We start from the raw sequence: 17,475 nt of genomic DNA on the forward strand, positions 1-17,475 counted from the left end.
GGAGCCCCCAAGCTTTCCCATCTCGGTCAGCCGCGGAAATGAGACATGGCGTCAGGCTAGGTTGTTCGCGAACGAGCCCCCATGGCTGTATTCGTCTGTTTACTTTGTTCCATGTTATGAGGACATGCTATTATGTGGTTGTGACTGTCTTGATCATGTCCTCTCTTTGCAAAGGCTGGGAAAGCCTAGGACTTTTGCCTTTGCTGACAGCGCGGGGAGGGCATATTCGATGGCCTCGTTCCAGACGCTTGCTAGAGCGGCCCCCAAATGTACGAGTTGCCCCGGCTGGGGAAACTGGCTGGGGAAACTTGCTGGGGAAACTGGCTGGGGAAACTTGCTGGGGAAACTGGCTGGTAAACTCCAGTGACACTTGCATCCCTGGACCCGAAAACAGACTTGGTGGGCCAGCCCCGGTCCCCTCAAGGAGACTGCGCTTCAAGAGTTGGTAACAAATGGACCGCACTTCATCTGCTGCCCTCGACTGTGGAAAAAGCAAAGGGGCGCGGCGCTCCTAGGAGTTGCAATTTGGCATGAAAGAAGCTGCAGTGGATGTCGGTGGATGCCAGTGGACCGCGCGAAACCATTGTCGAGGCCGTCAGCAGTTCATCACAGTTTTCAATAGCAGTCAAAAGAGGCAAAATTTCAGTCGGCGGTAGTCACAATGACAAGCCAAGGGCGGGCCAATCTTGCGGGCGTCGCGATAAACGCCACCAGTCAAGCATTGGGCTGGGGCGTGGCGCACAAGAGAGGGGGCCTAGACTAGGCAGCAGTATTTCTCGAGATGGCAATGGACAGCTGCAGAGCTTGGTGGTGAAGTCTCCAGTAATCAGAATTTCGGAAAGTGGCGCATTTTAGTCGCGATCGAAACGTCGTCGTTTGTGTGGGGAGGAGAAGTCGGGACACGAGTCCGAGACGCTACGAACGCACCAACAAAAACCCCCCCTCTCCCCTCCCCCACCGCTGCCAAAAAAAAGCCATTGTTGACTGCGGGCGGATTAAATGGTTCCCTTGGCGAGGCCATGTTTGCTCTGCACAGGCCAGTCATGTTTGTCAACGTGCCGCGTTCGGCAGACCTTCTTGTCCTGCGGTTGCTCAGGCGGCCAATCAAGGCATTCCTGTGCAAGGAAGCCTCGCTGCCCTTGGGCTGAGTGTCTCGGCCGTGTTCAGCAAAGCAAGTCAGCAAGTAACTAGCTGGGTAGTGAGAAAGAGCTCTAGCCTCCATAAACATTTAATACCGGCATGCAGGCGAGGGAGACCCGAGAGTCGGTACATAGAGACCATGTAATTTATATCACCACAGTCAATTATTCCAACAGCAGAGAATCTACGAATGTAGCATCTCTCGAATATCTTGAAAGCCATACTTTATTGTTTTCTTCCTCTTCTTTCATCTCACTTGTCTACTCAACTCAATTGATAAAAGAATTGCAGCAAGATTCGAAGGTGATAAATCACAATTTCTTCGCCTCATTCCTCCTCTAGGGTATAAAAGGGTATGATGCCTTCATCCTGGTTGTTGCGCCACTCCGCCAGCATCGCGCGCCTCCGCGCCTCGTCACGGAGCTTGGCTGCCCTCTCAGATTCCTTCTCTGCGGCGTCGAGCGCAGCCTCGGCAAACGCACACGCCTTGTCCTGCTCCAGCTGAGTGATGCGCTCCGACATGGCGGCCACGGTTTCCTCCAGAGAATGCTGGCTCCCCAGCGCGTTTCGGAGCGCATCCTGGCACTGCGCGAGAGCGGCGCGCTGCTGTTGACATTGCCGACACTGAGCACCATTGCGTGCCACAACGTCGACGTCGTCTCCCGCGACCATCTGCGGGATACTTGCACCCATCGGTTTTTGGTTGTCTTGCATAGGATAAATCACATGTCAGTAAAAGAGAGAATGAAGACGGGGGGAGAGGCTGTCAGCTTGTAAAGCCCATACCCGAGTTTATGGCGTCGTCGCCCCGCGTTTCCTCCGTTGGAACATGATCCGCCGTCGTGCCGCCCCGCGAGTGCCGCCGGCGCTTCTTTCGCGGTGTCTCCTTGCACGGACGAAGCCGAACCTTGACATCCGCCATGGTCGCCAACTCCTGTATGCTCGGCGGCTCCCACGCCTCGAGCTCCGTTGAGTGGTACTCGACATACCCCTCGCGGCACGTCGTGTACCCGATTCCGTATTGGGCAAACGCCGCAAATACGCCCAGCTTGGCGAGCAGGCCGAGGCCGTTTGGGTACGTCGCCATGAGGATGGCGAGGGTTGGGAGGGACATGTGATCGGTAAAGAAGACGGTCTCGGCGGCGGCGCCCGAGTTTTGCTCGCGCATGTGCCGCAACACAGTGTGCGCCGACGGCGCGCGCCTCTGCGTGATGCGCCACTCGAGACCACGGAGCATGGCGAGGTATTCGCGCTGGTCCGCCCGGGACAGGCTGGCCGCTACGGCGTGGTAGAATTGCACGAGCTTTTCCAGAATGGGAGCCGTCACACCGCTGACTTCTTTAAACATTTGTATTTCGATCCGAATCGGAACAGTAGGAGTGTACTGCCACCCTCTGGCCTGCCGGGTGGAAGCCACGTCATCTTCTTGTTCTTCATAGTCGTTGGCAGGAACCGGCTCAGAGAGCATATTTGCCGTATGCCCGGTTTCACAGGGCTGGCTGGAGCTATGAGCGCAGTGTATAGTGGTAGTGAAAATGGTTGATGAGACGAAGGTGAGGGAACCGTGAATTCTCAGCTCATGTTGTCAAGCTTTCAAGAGGCGTTTGTCGCCAGCTGGCAGATTCACAACTGCGCGGCCAGGACCGCCTGGCCACTAGCTTCACAAATGTTTACCCTGTTGATATTCGCTTCACACAGAGTCCTGCTCAACCTGTCAAAAGCTTCATCATCGCCCAGCGCTAAAGCAAGGTCCTTCGTTAGGTAAAAAGCATGCCTGATAATTGTGGTTTTCGTCTTTGAAACCGGGATACCCGGCTGGCTTGGAATTCGCTTGCCGGTTGCACCTCATCACTTCACGTCCATCCAAATGGGAAAGTAATTCAAAGTTGGCAATTTATGGCCTAGCCAGTCTAGTCTATAAGGTCTAGAAGCTTGTCTTGTAACCGCAAAAGGTCGCTGCAAATTCGGTCAAATCCATTGTGAAGGCTGATAAATGCAAGGACAATGATAACACATAAAAGACGTCAAAATCAACCAACTCCGGAACCGCACTCATTTCAAATACACAATTCTTTTGGGCTACTGAGCAGCAATTTTGGCAGGTTTGGTGCCGAGGCCGTTCTTGTTGCGGAAGAAGAGAATGTGTTTACCCTGGCCGGTAGCCTCGGCCGAGGGCTCAACCCACTGGCACATACGGGCGCTCTTGTACATGGCGCCAAGGAAGCCAAAGAAACCGCCCCGGGTATCGGAACGGTAGTGTTTACCCATGACGGGGCGGATAGCGTCAGAGGCCTCGTCGGCGTTGTAGAAGGGGATGGTGGAGACGTAGTGGTGAAGGACATGTGTCTCGACGATGCCGTGAAGCAGGTGACGTCCAATGAAGCCGCACTCGCGATCAATAGTAGCAGCGGCGCCACGGACAAAGTTCCACTCCTCGGTGTGGTAGTGAGGGAGAGTAGGGTCGGTGTGCTGGAGGAAGGTGATGGCAACTGGGCGTTGTTAGCGAAGTGCATGAGGTCAGTATTGAATTGGGTAGGGACAAAACTTACCGAGCCAGTGGTTGACCCAGAGGTAGGGGACAAAGTACCAGACAGCGAGGTTGGTCCAGCCAAATTTGTTGCCGAGGAAGTACAGAGCAGAGCCAGCGAGAATCAGGCCAATATCGGAGAGGACAATGAGCTTGGCGTCCTTCGCCTCGTAGAGAGGGCTGCGAGGATCAAAGTGGTTGACCCCGCCGGCGAAACCGTTGTGCTTGCCCTTGCCGCGGCCCTCGCGCTGCTTCTCGTGGTAGTTGTGGCCAGTGACGTTGTTGATAAGGTAGCTTGGCCAGCCAATAAGCTGTTGGCCAATGAGCACGGTGAGGGTGTAGGCGGGGGCGTCCTCGGCAAGCTCAGAGAGCTCGTGGACCAGCTTGCCGAGGCGGGAGGCCTGTTCCTGGCGGGTGCGGGGGACAAAGACCATGTCGCGCTCCATGTTGCCGGTGGCCTTGTGGTGCTTGCTGTGGGAGATTTGCCACGAGAAGTAGGGGACGAGTAGGGCGGAGTGGAGGACCCAGCCGGTGATGTCGTTGACGAGGCGCGAGTCGGAGAAGGCGCCATGGCCGCACTCGTGGGCAATAACCCACAGACCGGTGCCAAAGAGGCCTTGGAGGATGGTGTAGACACCCCATAGAGCGCCGCGGAGGTAGATATTGGGAATGTACTCTGGAGTGACGAAGTTGTAGAAGATGGCAAAGGTGGTGGAGAGGTAGACAATGTCGCGGAGGATGTAAAGGTAGCCTTTCAAGGCGGAGCGCTCGAAGCAGTGCTTGGGGATGGCGTCGCGAATGTCCTTGATGGTGTAGTCGGGTGGGGTGAACTCGTTGCCGTACGTGTCAATGAGACGACCGTAGCTGACGGGCTTGGTCTCCGCGTCCATCTCGGACATGGAGGAGAGCGAGGTCGACGAGGGCGAGGGGCGAGGCGAGTCGACTGGTGAGACGGCGGCCGAGGACTCGGAGGACTCTACAAGGACGTTGCGTCGAACAGCAGCTCTGGCGCTGCCAGCGACGGCAGTGGAAGCGGCAGCCATCGTGATGGTGTGGTTCGTCAGGTATGAGGTGGTGAGAATTGATGTCGAGAGGGGAGAGACTCTGAGGGATCAAGAAGGAAAGGAGGTAACTAGTAACTAGGGGTGAAGAAGAGACGGAGGACAGGTTTATGAGAGAGGAAAGAGAGGAGGGGGGTGGGGGGTGTTAGAGGAGGACGATCGGGCAGGGGAGGTTGTGCGAGCTTGTTAGTGTGAGGATATGGGAGGACATGGGCCATTCATAGGCGAGGCTTTTGTGATCGAACCGTGCGTGTGGGGAAATAGTTTTATCTCGTTGGATTTTATACTCTATTTTCTGTTTTTACGAGCGAATGAACGGAAATGTCTGCTTGGGGCGTCAGCGTCATCTAGACTTGTTGATTAGACTGATAAAAAGAAAAGTGTACCTGAGCCATTCAGTGAGCTCCAAATTGTTGGGGTCCAATTACAGGGTCCCGTGGGGTAGCTTTAGGAAAATTAAAGGTGCAGGGGGTGTGCATCCAAAAGGGTAAGTATTTCTCGCATTTATTGAACATGACCACAACAAACGGCAACAAGATGAAAAAAAAATAAAAAAATAACAACATGTTATAGGAGATGCTGAAGTGTATCAACAAGCCATGATCAGCTTTTTTTTTTCTTGGACCAAGGCGTGACCGAAGTGGACCGAGTCAGAGTCAGGGGAACAAACAGTGGCAGTTGCAGCACAGCGCCAGGCTTGGTGTGGAGATGGAGTCAGTGGTAGGGAAAAGGGAAAAGTCGGAACTTTACCTAGTACCTGTTACTGGTATCATGAAGAAGAACAGGAGGTAGGTACCTAATAACTGACACCTGTTAGTTGATAGCGCTGCCAGGAGGCTGGTGAGCTGGCGCGCTCGCAACTATGGCCACACGCCACTGCAAACACAGCATTGGCGTACCTACCTGTTAGCCGGCTTGCAACTACAATGATGGCTGCCGGTGGTGTGATGCTGATACATACACCGCTTCCGCCCTGACTGTACGGCCAGTTTACTGAGCGACATGTACCTAATTATGTGTACTCTGTACATACTGCGAATCGCTAGCGACCTTTTAGTGCAAAAAAACTCATGCAAAAAGGGGCACGCCACTTCATGTGAAGCCGAGCCGCCAGCCCAGCGACCAGAGTCGATGGTTCATCTCAGTGCACACCATTGAGAGTCGGCGTCAGACGCCCGTGCTGCCAGGCTGTGTCAGCCTTCTAGTTATCAACCTCGTTGATGGGAATTTAGGAAACTGATTGCCTCCAGACAGCCATCTTGCTCATGCACGTGTAGTTGCGGCCGGCCGAGGTTTGGCCAAACCCAATCTGCGCTACGGAGGAATCAAAGTTGGAATGGTGTGCGCTAGGCCCAGCCACAGGAACAGCCAGACAGACACGAGCTGAGCTGGCACATGCAAGAACTGGCAAGACATACGGATACCTTTTTTTAACTTGCAGGAGCGCACATCCTCCCGCCAGATCAATCCTCCGCCTGAATGCCTAGACGCTTCCATTCGTACGACAGAGCAATGAATTAGTTAGAATGAGAGTACGGAGTACGGATATAGGAGATGAAATAGGATCCTTTCTATTGGTAGAATCGCTTTTTCCCCTTCTTTTTTGGCCAGGTTTAGTACAAAAGGCAGATGGTCACTGCATTCCTCCGCATCCACCGCCCAGCCCCGGCACTGGAGTCTAACCCCACGTCCAGCCACCCGCAAATTTTCTGTTGGGAAGTTTGTTGAGCCAAGAAAAAAATAAAAAGAGTAACGAGCGTTTTGCTAGAGGCACGAGCCTCACGTGATGCTACCAGTACTAGCAGATTTTGCAGAGGTACACATGGCTTTGGGTGTGCATACATATCATGTATAATATAGAGGTATCTTTGAAAAGTCAGTGTATTACTACCACCACCGCTACTACCGCCGTCGAGCCTCTCACTCACCAATTCGCTTGAAACACACCTTCTCGCGGCTTTTATTCGTAAGAGAGGCGTGTACAACTGGCCTGGAAAATGGCTCTTCTGCAGCCATAGATAGGCCTTTAAAAGACAGACTACCTGTTTTGGCGGTTCTTACTAGGTACTTAATTTTCCTAGGAACACGCTAATCAACTGTGGTCCCTTCTAAGTCCCTAGCGGTGCATGTCACGTGAAGCTCATGCCCTTAGCAAAACGCTCTAGTGCTCTTGTGCCTATAGTTATGAATATGTAGCACTATCCCGTACTTATTATTATTAGGAATGGCCGATCTCCGACTGGTTCCTCAGCCTCTGCGGTGTACAGCCCGTCAGGCAAAATCGGCTAAAAGTTTCTGACGAATTAAAATCCAGTGCATAGGTGGATATATTTCTCGCGTTTCCTCTTTTATCCGTAGACTTATTACACTAAGTAATTAATTACTCCTTTAAGCCGTCCGGCTGCCAAGGGACCTCGTCCGGCCACGACCTTAGCGGGGTCCCCACCATCGAATTTCTTCACCTTGTCTATGAAAATTAGTAACCTCACAAAAAAAAAAGATAGGTTCTTGACGCATTGACGCTTACACTGTCCAACCAATCCCGGCGCTTGGGCCAAACACTCGATATACAATTTCAAGGCATGGGCAAGTATCCGGTCATTGGCCTTCTCGGCGGCGGTCAGCTCGGCCGCATGCTCCAGGAAGCGGCCTCACCCCTCAACGTGGAGCTCGCCATCCTCGACGCCGCTGGCTCCCCCGCGAAGCAGATTTGCGAAAACGACAAGCACGTATCGGGCTCCTTCAACGACCCAGCCAAGATTCGCGAGCTCGCCGCGCGCGTGGATGTGCTCACCGTCGAGATTGAGCACGTCAACGCCGACGTGCTCGAGGAGATCGCCACCAAAGGTGTCTCGGTCGGCGCGGGCCGGCCGCTGAAAAAAGTGCCCTGTCACCCGTCCTGGGAGACGATCCGCCTGATCCAGGACAAGTTCCTGCAAAAAGAGCACTTTTTGCGCGCGGGTATCCCCGTGGCGCCGCAGCTGGCTATTGAAGGCGAGGCGCTGACAGCCGCGGCCCTGCAGGCTGTCGGTGACAAGTATGGCTTCCCGTTCATGCTCAAAGCCCGAAAGGGATCGTACGACGGCCGCGGCAACTTTCAGGTGCGAGGGCCCGCCGACTTTGACGAGGCCATCCGCTCCATGGGCAAGCTGTCGCTGTACGCGGAGAAGTTTCAGCCGTTTGTAAAGGAGCTGTCCGTCATGGTGGTGCGGACGGAAGACGACGACGGCAAGCTGCGCGATGTGCATCCGTACCCTGCTGTCGAGACGGTGCATGAGGACAGCATTTGCACAAAGGTGTTCTTGCCGCCACGGGGGGTGCAGGCTGAGGCATGTGCGGAGGCGCGCAAGGTGGCGAGCAACGTGATTCGCACACTCAAGGGACGTGGTATCTACGCGGTAGAACTGTTTATCCTCAAGGATGGTACGCCTTTATAGCGCTGATAAGCAAAACTGGAATCATCTTCTAACAGGTTGCAGGCGGTATCGTGGTCAATGAGGTCGCCCCCAGACCACACAACTCAGGCCACCTCTTCACCGAGGCCGTCCCCTACATGTCGCAGTTCAAGGCACAACTCTGCGCTATCCTTGATATCTTCCCCAGCAAGGTGACACTGGAGCCACGTGTCCAGTCTGCCATTATGCTGAACATTCTGGGCGGCGCCGCCGAGGAATCCCACGATGTGCTGCTAGACGAGGCCAGCCGCAGCTACGACAAGGACATGGACGTCTACATTCACCTGTATGGCAAGGCGTCTAAGCCCGGTCGCAAGATCGGCCACATTACTGTGACGTCACCGTCCGCCCAAATCAGCAGCCTCGAGCAACTGGCGGGCTCCCTTACCAAGGAGGTAGACAGTATCCGCGAGGGCCGCATCGCCAGCGCCGCTGCGATGCTGCGCCCATCTGGCTCTGGTGCTGCCGCAGCCGCCCCGGCCAAGCCCGTATCCTCGCGCAGCCGCAGCAACCCGCTGGTGGTCGTGACCATGGGTTCAGACTCGGACCTCCCCGTGCTCAAGGGCGCATTCGAGGTGCTGGAGAAGTTTGGGGTGCCGTACGACTACACCATCACGTCGGCGCACCGGACGCCGCAGCGCATGGTTGAGCTCGGCCAGTCGGCGGCGGCGCGGGGCGTGCGCGTGCTGATTGCTGCGGCGGGCGGCGCGGCGCACCTGCCCGGCATGCTGGCGTCGGAGACGGTGCTGCCCGTGATTGGCGTGCCAGTCAAGGCGACGCACCTCGACGGGCAGGACTCGCTACTCAGCATCGTGCAGATGCCGCGCGGCTGCCCGGTGGCGACGGTCGGCATCAACAACTCGACCAACGCGGGCCTGCTGGCGGTCAAGATTCTCGGCTGCGCCGACGCGGGCTACGCGGCGGCCATGGCGGGCTACATGAAGACGATGAGAGACGAGGTGGAGGCCAAGGCGGGCAAGCTGGAGGAGCTGGGGTGGGAAGCGTACCTGGAGAAGAAATGAGGTGATGCTTATCTAGCTTTCTCGCCGGGCATGGTCCACTTCAAAGGGCTACCTGCTGCCATGGCCTGTCGACTCATGAATGTCTCTCATGTCCGCATTGACTTTTATTCTGCATTAGTGTGCCTGCGATGAATTGCGGTGTCCTTGGAAAGACCGCGAAGAACGAGTAGTAGTACATGGCCAGTCCCAGCCAAGGTGTGCTAGGTCGTTGCAGTGGTCAAAGATGATATGATGAAAGTTTTGCAAGTCCCATCTCTCTTGCCAATTTTTTTTGATTTATTTTTTGCGATAGATCGGTCACTCATCACATTTGAGGAGATTAGTTACTTCTCTTGAAGTTCTGCTGCAAAATGATAAATGGCAGAAGTCAGATTGGTTGTTTGACAGTTGACAGTGCACCAACGGTCGGATCCACACACCCTGTCGACGGAATTTTAGGTGTGGCGTCGCTGATCTAAGACCTCCGAAAGCCTCTTTTTTGACAACCGTCCAAGCCACCACGTTGACCACCGACCTGCATGATGCTGCCAAAAAAGCAATAAGTTGCGTAATTCAGTATCGTGAAAATAGGACATGCGGTTCCATCGAATGCTACCGCTCCGCATCACGTGGATGCCGCTCGGAACCGGGAGCGGGCCTTTGCGGCGCTGAATGACTCGATACGGAGACTCCGACCTGCAGGTTTTATGCACCTCTTTTTTCGATTTGCGGCCCCCAGCGAACAAAGCCATCATATTATACGGCATTTCTCCCCGCATCTCCCGATTGACATGTCGTCTCCTTGATTTCTACATCCTCCTCTCCCAATTCCAACCCCCTCTTATACCATGAAGGGCGACGACAACCAGCCCGCCGCCGCCATCGCCGCGGTGAGCCCCCCTGGCTCCGACAAGCACCACGACCAAGACGACGACGTCGAGGTCGGCAAGCCGGCGAGCTCCCACGACGCCGCCGGCGCGGGCGAGTCGACGCGGCGCGGGCTCAAGTCGCGGCACGCGCAGATGATTGCCCTCGGGGGCTCCATCGGTACGGGCCTGTTTGTCGGCTCCGGGCAGGGCCTCAAGATGGGCGGGCCGGCGCTGCTGCTCGCGTGCTACGCCATCATCACGCTGCTGCTGTACGGCGTCGCGACGGGCGTGGGCGAGATGAGCGCGTACCTGCCGGTGCGCGGCGCCGGCGTCGCCTACTACGGCCAGCGCTTCGTCTCGCCCAGCCTCGGCTTCACGCTCGGCTGGCTGTACTGGTACATCTTCTCGCTGGGCATCGCCGGCGAAATCACAATCACCACCATTGTCCTGCAGTACTGGCCGTCGCCCGTGCCCACGGCCGCGTGGTACACCCTCATCGCCGTCGTCATCGTCGCCTGCAACCTGTTCCCCGTCGCCGTCTACGGCGAGGCCGAGTTCTGCTTCGCGTCCACAAAGGTCGTCGCCATCCTCGGCCTGCTGCTGCTCACCACCGTGCTCTTTTTTGGCGGCGGCCCGGCTGAGCCGCTCTACTTCTCCAACTGGACGCGCCCGGGGCCCGTCAACACATATCTGCTCGAGGGCGGCGCCGGCTACCTGTGCGCCTTTGTCGGCACCCTCACTTTTTCCGTCTACGCCTTCATCTTCGCGCCCGAGATGCTCGTCGCCACCGCCGGCGAGATGCAGTCGCCGCGCCGCAACATGCCCAAGGCCACGAAGCGCTACTTTTACCGCCTCGTGCTCTTCTACCTGCTGGGCGTGTTTGCTATCGGCATCCTCGTCCGGAGCGACAATGCCGGGCTGCTCTCGCCGGGCAATACCGCGGCCGCGTCGCCGTGGGCGCTGGGCATCAAGGCCGCTGGGATCCCGGTGCTCGACTCCATCATCAACGCCGTCATTGTGCTCTCGGCCTGGTCCACGGGCAACTCGTTCCTGTACATCGCCAGCCGCGCCCTGTACTCGCTGGCGCTCTCGGGCCACGCGCCGCGCATCTTTGCGCGCTGCACCAAGCATGGCATCCCGCTATACGCCACCGCGCTGAGCGCTTGCTTTGCGGCCTTGGCTTACATGAATCTCGGGAGCACAGGCTCTGTCGTCTTCAACTGGCTCGTCAATATCGTCAACACGGGCGCTTTCCAGAGCTGGATCTGCTGTTGCTTCATCTACGTCCGGTTTTACAAGGCCACAGAGCTGCAAAACGTGACCGTGGCCAGCGGTCAGCTTCCATATCGCTCCAGATTCCAGCCGTACGCAGCTTGGATTAGCGGCGTTGTTTTCTTTGTGCTGCTGCTGCTCAACGGGTTCAAGGTCTTTGTCAAGGGACAATGGGACACGCCGACGTTTATCACGTCCTACATCGGCATCGTCATCTTTGCCTTGTTGTATTTTGGGCACAAATTTACCATTGGGCGAAATGATCCGTGGATGGCTCCCTTGCACGAAATCGATCTTCACTCTGGTATGGAAGATGTAATGGCGGCCGAGCTGCCACCGCCGCCACCGATCAAATGGTACCAGGTGTGGAGGATCTTGTTTGAGTAAGGGGGCGTGTAGGCGCGTATATAATACGACTGTATTCATACACATGCATCAGCTGGCGTTGGGTTTACGAAAAAGTTTGTACGTATTTGACGTATGTTGCTGGAATCGGCATCGAAAGTTGCAAGAAGCATTCTGTAATAGACCTACTGACAACACACATCCTTTCATATCGAACAAGGCTTACCAGGTGCACGTCTTGCTTGCTGGCGACAATCAACTCGACAGAGCAGGTGTGCACGGCGACGCTGCGCAAGTTTTGACCCGCCATCTACGCATGTCTTCAAATACAACTGCCTGCTAGGGCAGGAATGTAGCCACAATAAAACCATAGAAGACCGCCACACGTAATACGTACAGCCTCCTTCAAACGAGCGGCAAATTCCTCTAGCAACTAAAAGACCCTAGATGCATGACGTGTTCTATCGGAATAGTAGAAGGCGCGTCGGTGTCGCTGAGCGGATCACTCGCGAGGTCTTGGTCGTTGCGTGGAGAGGAAGGAGAAGAAGGAAAAAAGTCGTGGGAAAATTTGGCGGGTTGAGGGAAGCTAGCGGTGGGGCAGATGAGCGAGTGCTGATTGGGTGGACAGGAGAGCTTGAGCACAGTGCAAACACTGTGGCACAGGTACTGCGTTGCAGGCTGTCTGTATCATGTTATGTTGACTGATATGCGGCATGCTACCGAAGTCGAAGGACCGAATTTCTTGAGGGTATTCTCGCTTTGAGTTTGCCCTGAAGCGAGATATTATGGTAATATTGGCTTGTAGACTGTCGAGCATATGAATGGGGGCTTCGGACCCGACAACGGCCAGGCGTTGCTGTCCTGGATGCGCAAACAGGGGTATCAAAGGCCCATTTTGTCCGTACTGTCGAGGTATTTGCGTCAAAATTTCGCTACTGTTACTTTTAATTTCACATCTTTTTCTATACAGTATTTAGATATTTTTCAACCTCGCGTCAGCTTCATCAGTAGTGGTATCATGTTAGCGTAGTGCCGAGAGATGATGAACTTGCCACGTATTTAATGCCAAAAGGCTCTATAAATTCTGGAATTTAGGTACTCTAATAGAGGACAGAACGGCAAAACATATGCCCGTGCCTGAGGCATCTAACCCTTATTGTTTGGTGAGGGTTGTATTGGGCGTACGCACGGCATATGACGCATCTGACTACCTACCTATGTAGGTATCGTGTAGGATTGATGGTCGAGTGCATGAGCTGAGCCGAATATTTGTCTCCTGATGTCGTGACATGTAATTGGTGTTTTAATATAAATTTGATCAAAATTTCACCTTTTCTGTCATTTTTGTTCCGCCTACGAGCACCGTCTGGTGTGATTTCGCGGCAAGCTGTCAGCCTCTCCTCCTCCACACCACCCACTTCCCCTCCGCATGATGCCGCAGTACCACGCAAGGAAGCCACCAAGAACAAGCCACCGAAGCGCATCGCATGCAGGCGGCGCCGCTGTGTGTACCCTGCTGGCCACCCTGTCTCAGCACGTGTGGCTGTCAGCGACCCGAGATTGGTTCCCTGCCAGATAGAGTACCTCGCATCGTGGAGCAGCTGGTCGCGTTTTGCTGTCACCAGTCAAGTCGGTCACCCGCGCGGGCGAGTACGCCAAGATGGCACGATGGTGAGAGCTCGGCCTTGTCGAAACATGCTGATGATGTGCTATTTCGCCCGGTCCGTCAATGTATTTATATACGCTGCTGTGCTGCCGCAGACCTGAATTCGACATGCTCGAGTTCGGGACCAAACATCCGCCGGAAACGACGTAGCGTCCAGGGTCCGAGTGATCTGCGCCAGCCACAATCTCAGCTGCAGACCCGACTTGGGACCGACTTGCAGTGTCTCCAACGTTTGTTATAGCGGCTTGTTTTAGAGTGTTGGCTAGGTTTATCCCAGTATTTACTGCGCCCGTCTTGGCCGCCGCGGGTTGACCAACCTTGACCCACCTGTTGAAAGCTACTTTTCGACTGATGGTCTGATTTGCGCCGACAATACCGAATCAATCGCTCAGTGGTTGAATTCTTCATCTACACTCGTCGACGGTCGCCAAAGGCTCGCCGGTTCGAAAGCCACGCCACGAACCTTGCTCCCTGTGACGTGACATGCTGTGCGACTAGACGGACGCACATCACGGCTTGTCACCATGCTTTCGGCAGCTGCAACGGTGCGGCTCCCAATGCTGCTGGCATTGGCCGCCGCCGTCTTGGCCGCGCCTGGGTTGCAAGTGCTCGACGTCAAGCAAGGCACTCTTGCATCCAGCGACGAGCCGCGAAAGCTACACGGGCGATTTTTGCACATTACAGGTTGGCTCCTCTGTTCGCGACACGCAGCTGCCGCTCACTGACCGCGCCGCCAGACTTCCACCCCGACCAGTTTTACAAATTTCATGCCGACATTGACAAGAGCTGCCACAGCGGCAAGGGACTTGCCGGCAAGTTTGGCGCCGAGGTCTCCGACTGCGACTCGCCAATTTCACTCGCCAACCACACCCTCGATTGGGTCCGCGACAACCTCCGCGACCAGATTGACTTTGTCATCTGGACCGGCGACACGGCCCGTCACGACAATGACGAGAACCACCCCCGTAACTCGGCACAGGTTCTCGGCACCAATCGCCTGGTTGCCGCCAAGATGTTGGAGACGTTCTCAACCGACACGCCGCTGGGGCTGAGTCTCCAGCTACCTGTTGTGCCTACCTTTGGCAACAATGACTTTCTCCCCCACAATATCATGGTCCCCGGTCCCAACCGATGGTTTGTAGACTATGCAGATATCTGGGGCCCTTTTATCCCCGAGGAGCAGCGCCATCAGTTTGAGTACGGTGGGTGGTTCTACACCGAGGTCATTCCCAACAAGCTCGTTGTTTTCAGCCTCAACACCATGTTTTTCTTTGACCGAAATGCCGCCGTCGATGGCTGTGCACTCATATCGGAACCCGGGTATAAGCACATGGAATGGCTGCGTGTCCAGTTTGAACGTCTGCGCGCCAGCGGCATCAAGGCCATCCTCATGGGTCATGTCCCGCCCGCCCGCACCAACAACAAGCAAAACTGGGACGAAACGTGCTGGCAGCGCTATACACTATGGCTTAAACAGTACCGCGATATTGTCATCGGCTCGCTCTTTGGTCATATGAACATTGATCACTTTGTGCTGCAAGACACCAACGACCTCGACGAGGACAGCATCCTGGCCAGGGGCGAGTATAACTTTCGCCAAAGCATGGATCTTGGCAACGACAAGGAGGTCGGAATTTCTGGCAAAACAGACTATCTCCAGGATATTCGCCAGCAGTGGTCCAAGCTGCCCACCTCGGCTGGGCATGTCACTGACAAGGATTTTCAAGATGTCGACGAAGATGATGAAGAAGACGAGGACGATGAGTACGACATTGAATCTATCTTTGGGAAAAAGAAGGGTAAAGGCAAGAAGAAAAAGGGCGACAAGAAAAAGAAGAAGAAGAGGAACCTGAAGAAGATTGGCGGCAAGTACGCCGAACGATACCAGATCTCGATGATTGGGCCTAGCGTCATTCCCAACTACTTTCCCACAATGCGCGTGTACGAATACAATATTACCGGCATCGAAGACAACCCCGTCTGGAAAGATGTCCATGGCACACCATCTACCATGCAAGCAGCCGAGCAGCAGCGGGCTGACGAGCTTGGTTTTGCGCCGCAAGAACTCAGGCGCCGGTCCGAAGACGCGCCGACCATGACCGAGGCCGAGTTTGAGGCACTGTTTTCTGACCTCTTTGAGGACAATGACGACGGCGCCGCGCACGACGCCGGCAAGAAGAAGAGGAGAAAGAAGAGAAAGGGTCACAGCCCGCCCTACCTCGTCATCCCCCCCGGCCCCGACGCCGACGCCCCGCCCGGACCGGCCTACATGCCGCAGACGCTCTCCTGGGTCGCCTTTACGCAGTACTTTGCAAACCTCACCCTCATCAACAACGAGGCGGAGCACGGCAAGTCGGGGCACCCAGTCAACCCGATGCATTTCGAGGTCGAGTACGACACGCGCGACGACGACTGGTACGGCCTCGCGGACCTGACAGTGCGGGAGATGCTCAAGCTGGCGCACAGCATTGGTGGTGGTGGCGGCAACCTCGTCACCGCGGGCGAAGACGTCGCGGACTGGGAGGATGAAAGCGAGGGCTGTGAGGACGAGGAAGACGCAAGTGGGGGTGATGCAGACACATCGGGGAAGAAGAAGAAGGGAAGGAAGGGAAGGAAGGGCGGAAAGAAGAAGAAGAAGGAAAAGAAGAACAAGTTGTGGATTGAGTTCCTTCGCCGCGCGTTTGTGGGCACCATGGACGATGATGATCTGGAGGACTTTGCGTAAACCTTATCCGTTGTCTGCTTTCTTGCATCCTTGCTGCATTTTCGCTGGTAGTGTTTTCTTCTCCTTTGCATTTTATTTCTTTATTTCGCTAGCATATCATGGATTGGAGTTTTGTCATGGATTGGATCATATTGGATACAAAGGACGGGAATATAGGTATGGCACAGGGCAGCACGCAGAACAATTTGCATAAATCAACATCACATTGGAAACAAGGCCAGAACGATTGAATTGTACAATTCTGCTATCAAAGCAGCACAAAGACTGACATCCGCATTATTCAAGAGTCCTCTGCGTCTGACTCTTGCTCTCCCCTCTTTGCCCATGTATGGGCTAAATAGTAAATCAAACAGATATCGCGAGTGATGTGTACATAGAATTTACAAATCTCCAAATCCTCAGAGGCCTAGTCCTCCCTCGCAAGAGTATGCGCTGTTTTATGATGATTTATGCCGAAAGCACGTCGTATCATGCTGGGTGTGCTCATAGTATATAGAGTATTTCGTGGGTGTGTATCAACGTGTACAGCGCCAGGCTGATGCGACACGTTGCGTTCATATGCGGTCATGGCTGCACAGCACGAATGTCGTAGACGAAATTCATGCCGTTGCAGGCTTGTTCTATTGGGCGTCGGGGCTGACGACATGGACAGTAGGAACAGCGATACGTCCCTGGCTGGACTGGCGTTTCGTGAGGGCCGGGCGCACGGCCAGCTTGGCATACCAAGGACGCGACGTCTGCTGCTGGGGGCTGCTGACGCTGCGGTGGCCTGCCGTCGCTGAGATGGCGTCGTCTTCGGCGTCGGCGAACTTGTTGGTGCCGTCGTCGCGCGCCACAAGATAGGTGTCGTCGCCAAAGGCCAAGTCGTCTTCGAGGCCCAGCTCGCGAAAGACGGACGTGCGACCCTTTTGGATATTACTCGCGCGCAAGGCAAAAGGCGGCAGGCGCAGGCCGGCGCCCTCGCGCAGGCGGTCCGAGGTGATGTGTGAGTTGAACTTGGGGCGGACAGGCACGGGTAGTCTCCCGCTTGTGGGGGACGACGGGCTGGGGCGACTGGACGGAGGAAGGGGAGCCGCCAGAGACATGGTGGTCATCTTTTCTTCTTTTGATTTGGTGGTATTTGGGTTCGTTGGGATTGAATTCGGGGTGTGGGTTGCAAAAAAGGGCCTTGATCGCAAAGTCGGTGTTGATTGGGGTCGCAGGTGATTGTAGACAAGGCGAAGGAGTGAGTGGTGTGATATAGACGGGCGAAACACTGGGGTATGAAAATATGTAGATGAAGTTGACAGTAAGAGAACCCCGGGTTGAAACTCCAAAAAAGGAAAGGCAAGTAATAAAAAAAAGAAAGAAAAAAGAAGGGAGGCAATGAAGTTGTTAGTATGAAGAGGAAGAGAAGAGTCAAGAGTCAAGGTAA

At 55.1% G+C, this 17,475-nt stretch overlaps 5 protein-coding genes across 5 annotated transcripts; 3 read left to right on the plus strand and 2 right to left on the minus strand.

Annotated features, from left to right (window-relative positions):
* Positions 1-1,467: 1,467 nt before the first annotated feature.
* On the minus strand, positions 1,468-2,608 carry CCM_06865 (uncharacterized protein; the record flags this gene model as incomplete). Its single annotated transcript, XM_006672003.1, has 2 exons — positions 1,468-1,847; positions 1,927-2,608. 2 exons carry the CDS (start codon positions 2,606-2,608, stop codon positions 1,468-1,470), a joined length of 1,062 nt encoding a protein of 353 aa, XP_006672066.1.
* A 611-nt stretch (positions 2,609-3,219) lies between these two features.
* CCM_06866 (oleate delta-12 desaturase) lies at positions 3,220-4,710 on the minus strand (the record flags this gene model as incomplete). The annotated part of the gene is made up of 2 exons (XM_006672004.1): positions 3,220-3,629; positions 3,690-4,710. 2 exons carry the CDS (start codon positions 4,708-4,710, stop codon positions 3,220-3,222), a joined length of 1,431 nt encoding a protein of 476 aa, XP_006672067.1.
* A 2,600-nt stretch (positions 4,711-7,310) lies between these two features.
* Positions 7,311-9,205, plus strand: CCM_06867 (phosphoribosylaminoimidazole carboxylase; the record flags this gene model as incomplete). Its single annotated transcript, XM_006672005.1, has 2 exons — positions 7,311-8,151; positions 8,208-9,205. 2 exons carry the CDS (start codon positions 7,311-7,313, stop codon positions 9,203-9,205), a joined length of 1,839 nt encoding a protein of 612 aa, XP_006672068.1.
* An 827-nt stretch (positions 9,206-10,032) lies between these two features.
* Positions 10,033-11,712, plus strand: CCM_06868 (glycogen branching enzyme GbeA, putative; the record flags this gene model as incomplete). Its single annotated transcript, XM_006672006.1, has 1 exon — positions 10,033-11,712. One exon carries the CDS (start codon positions 10,033-10,035, stop codon positions 11,710-11,712), a length of 1,680 nt encoding a protein of 559 aa, XP_006672069.1.
* Positions 11,713-13,860: 2,148 nt separating this feature from the next.
* On the plus strand, positions 13,861-16,061 carry CCM_06869 (endopolyphosphatase; the record flags this gene model as incomplete). The annotated part of the gene is made up of 2 exons (XM_006672007.1): positions 13,861-14,020; positions 14,074-16,061. 2 exons carry the CDS (start codon positions 13,861-13,863, stop codon positions 16,059-16,061), a joined length of 2,148 nt encoding a protein of 715 aa, XP_006672070.1.
* Between the last annotated feature and the right edge of the window lie 1,414 nt (positions 16,062-17,475).

This window comes from Cordyceps militaris (genome assembly GCF_000225605.1).
Source record: "Cordyceps militaris CM01 unplaced genomic scaffold CCM_S00005, whole genome shotgun sequence".
Taxonomy (NCBI): Eukaryota; Fungi; Ascomycota; class Sordariomycetes; order Hypocreales; family Cordycipitaceae; genus Cordyceps; species Cordyceps militaris.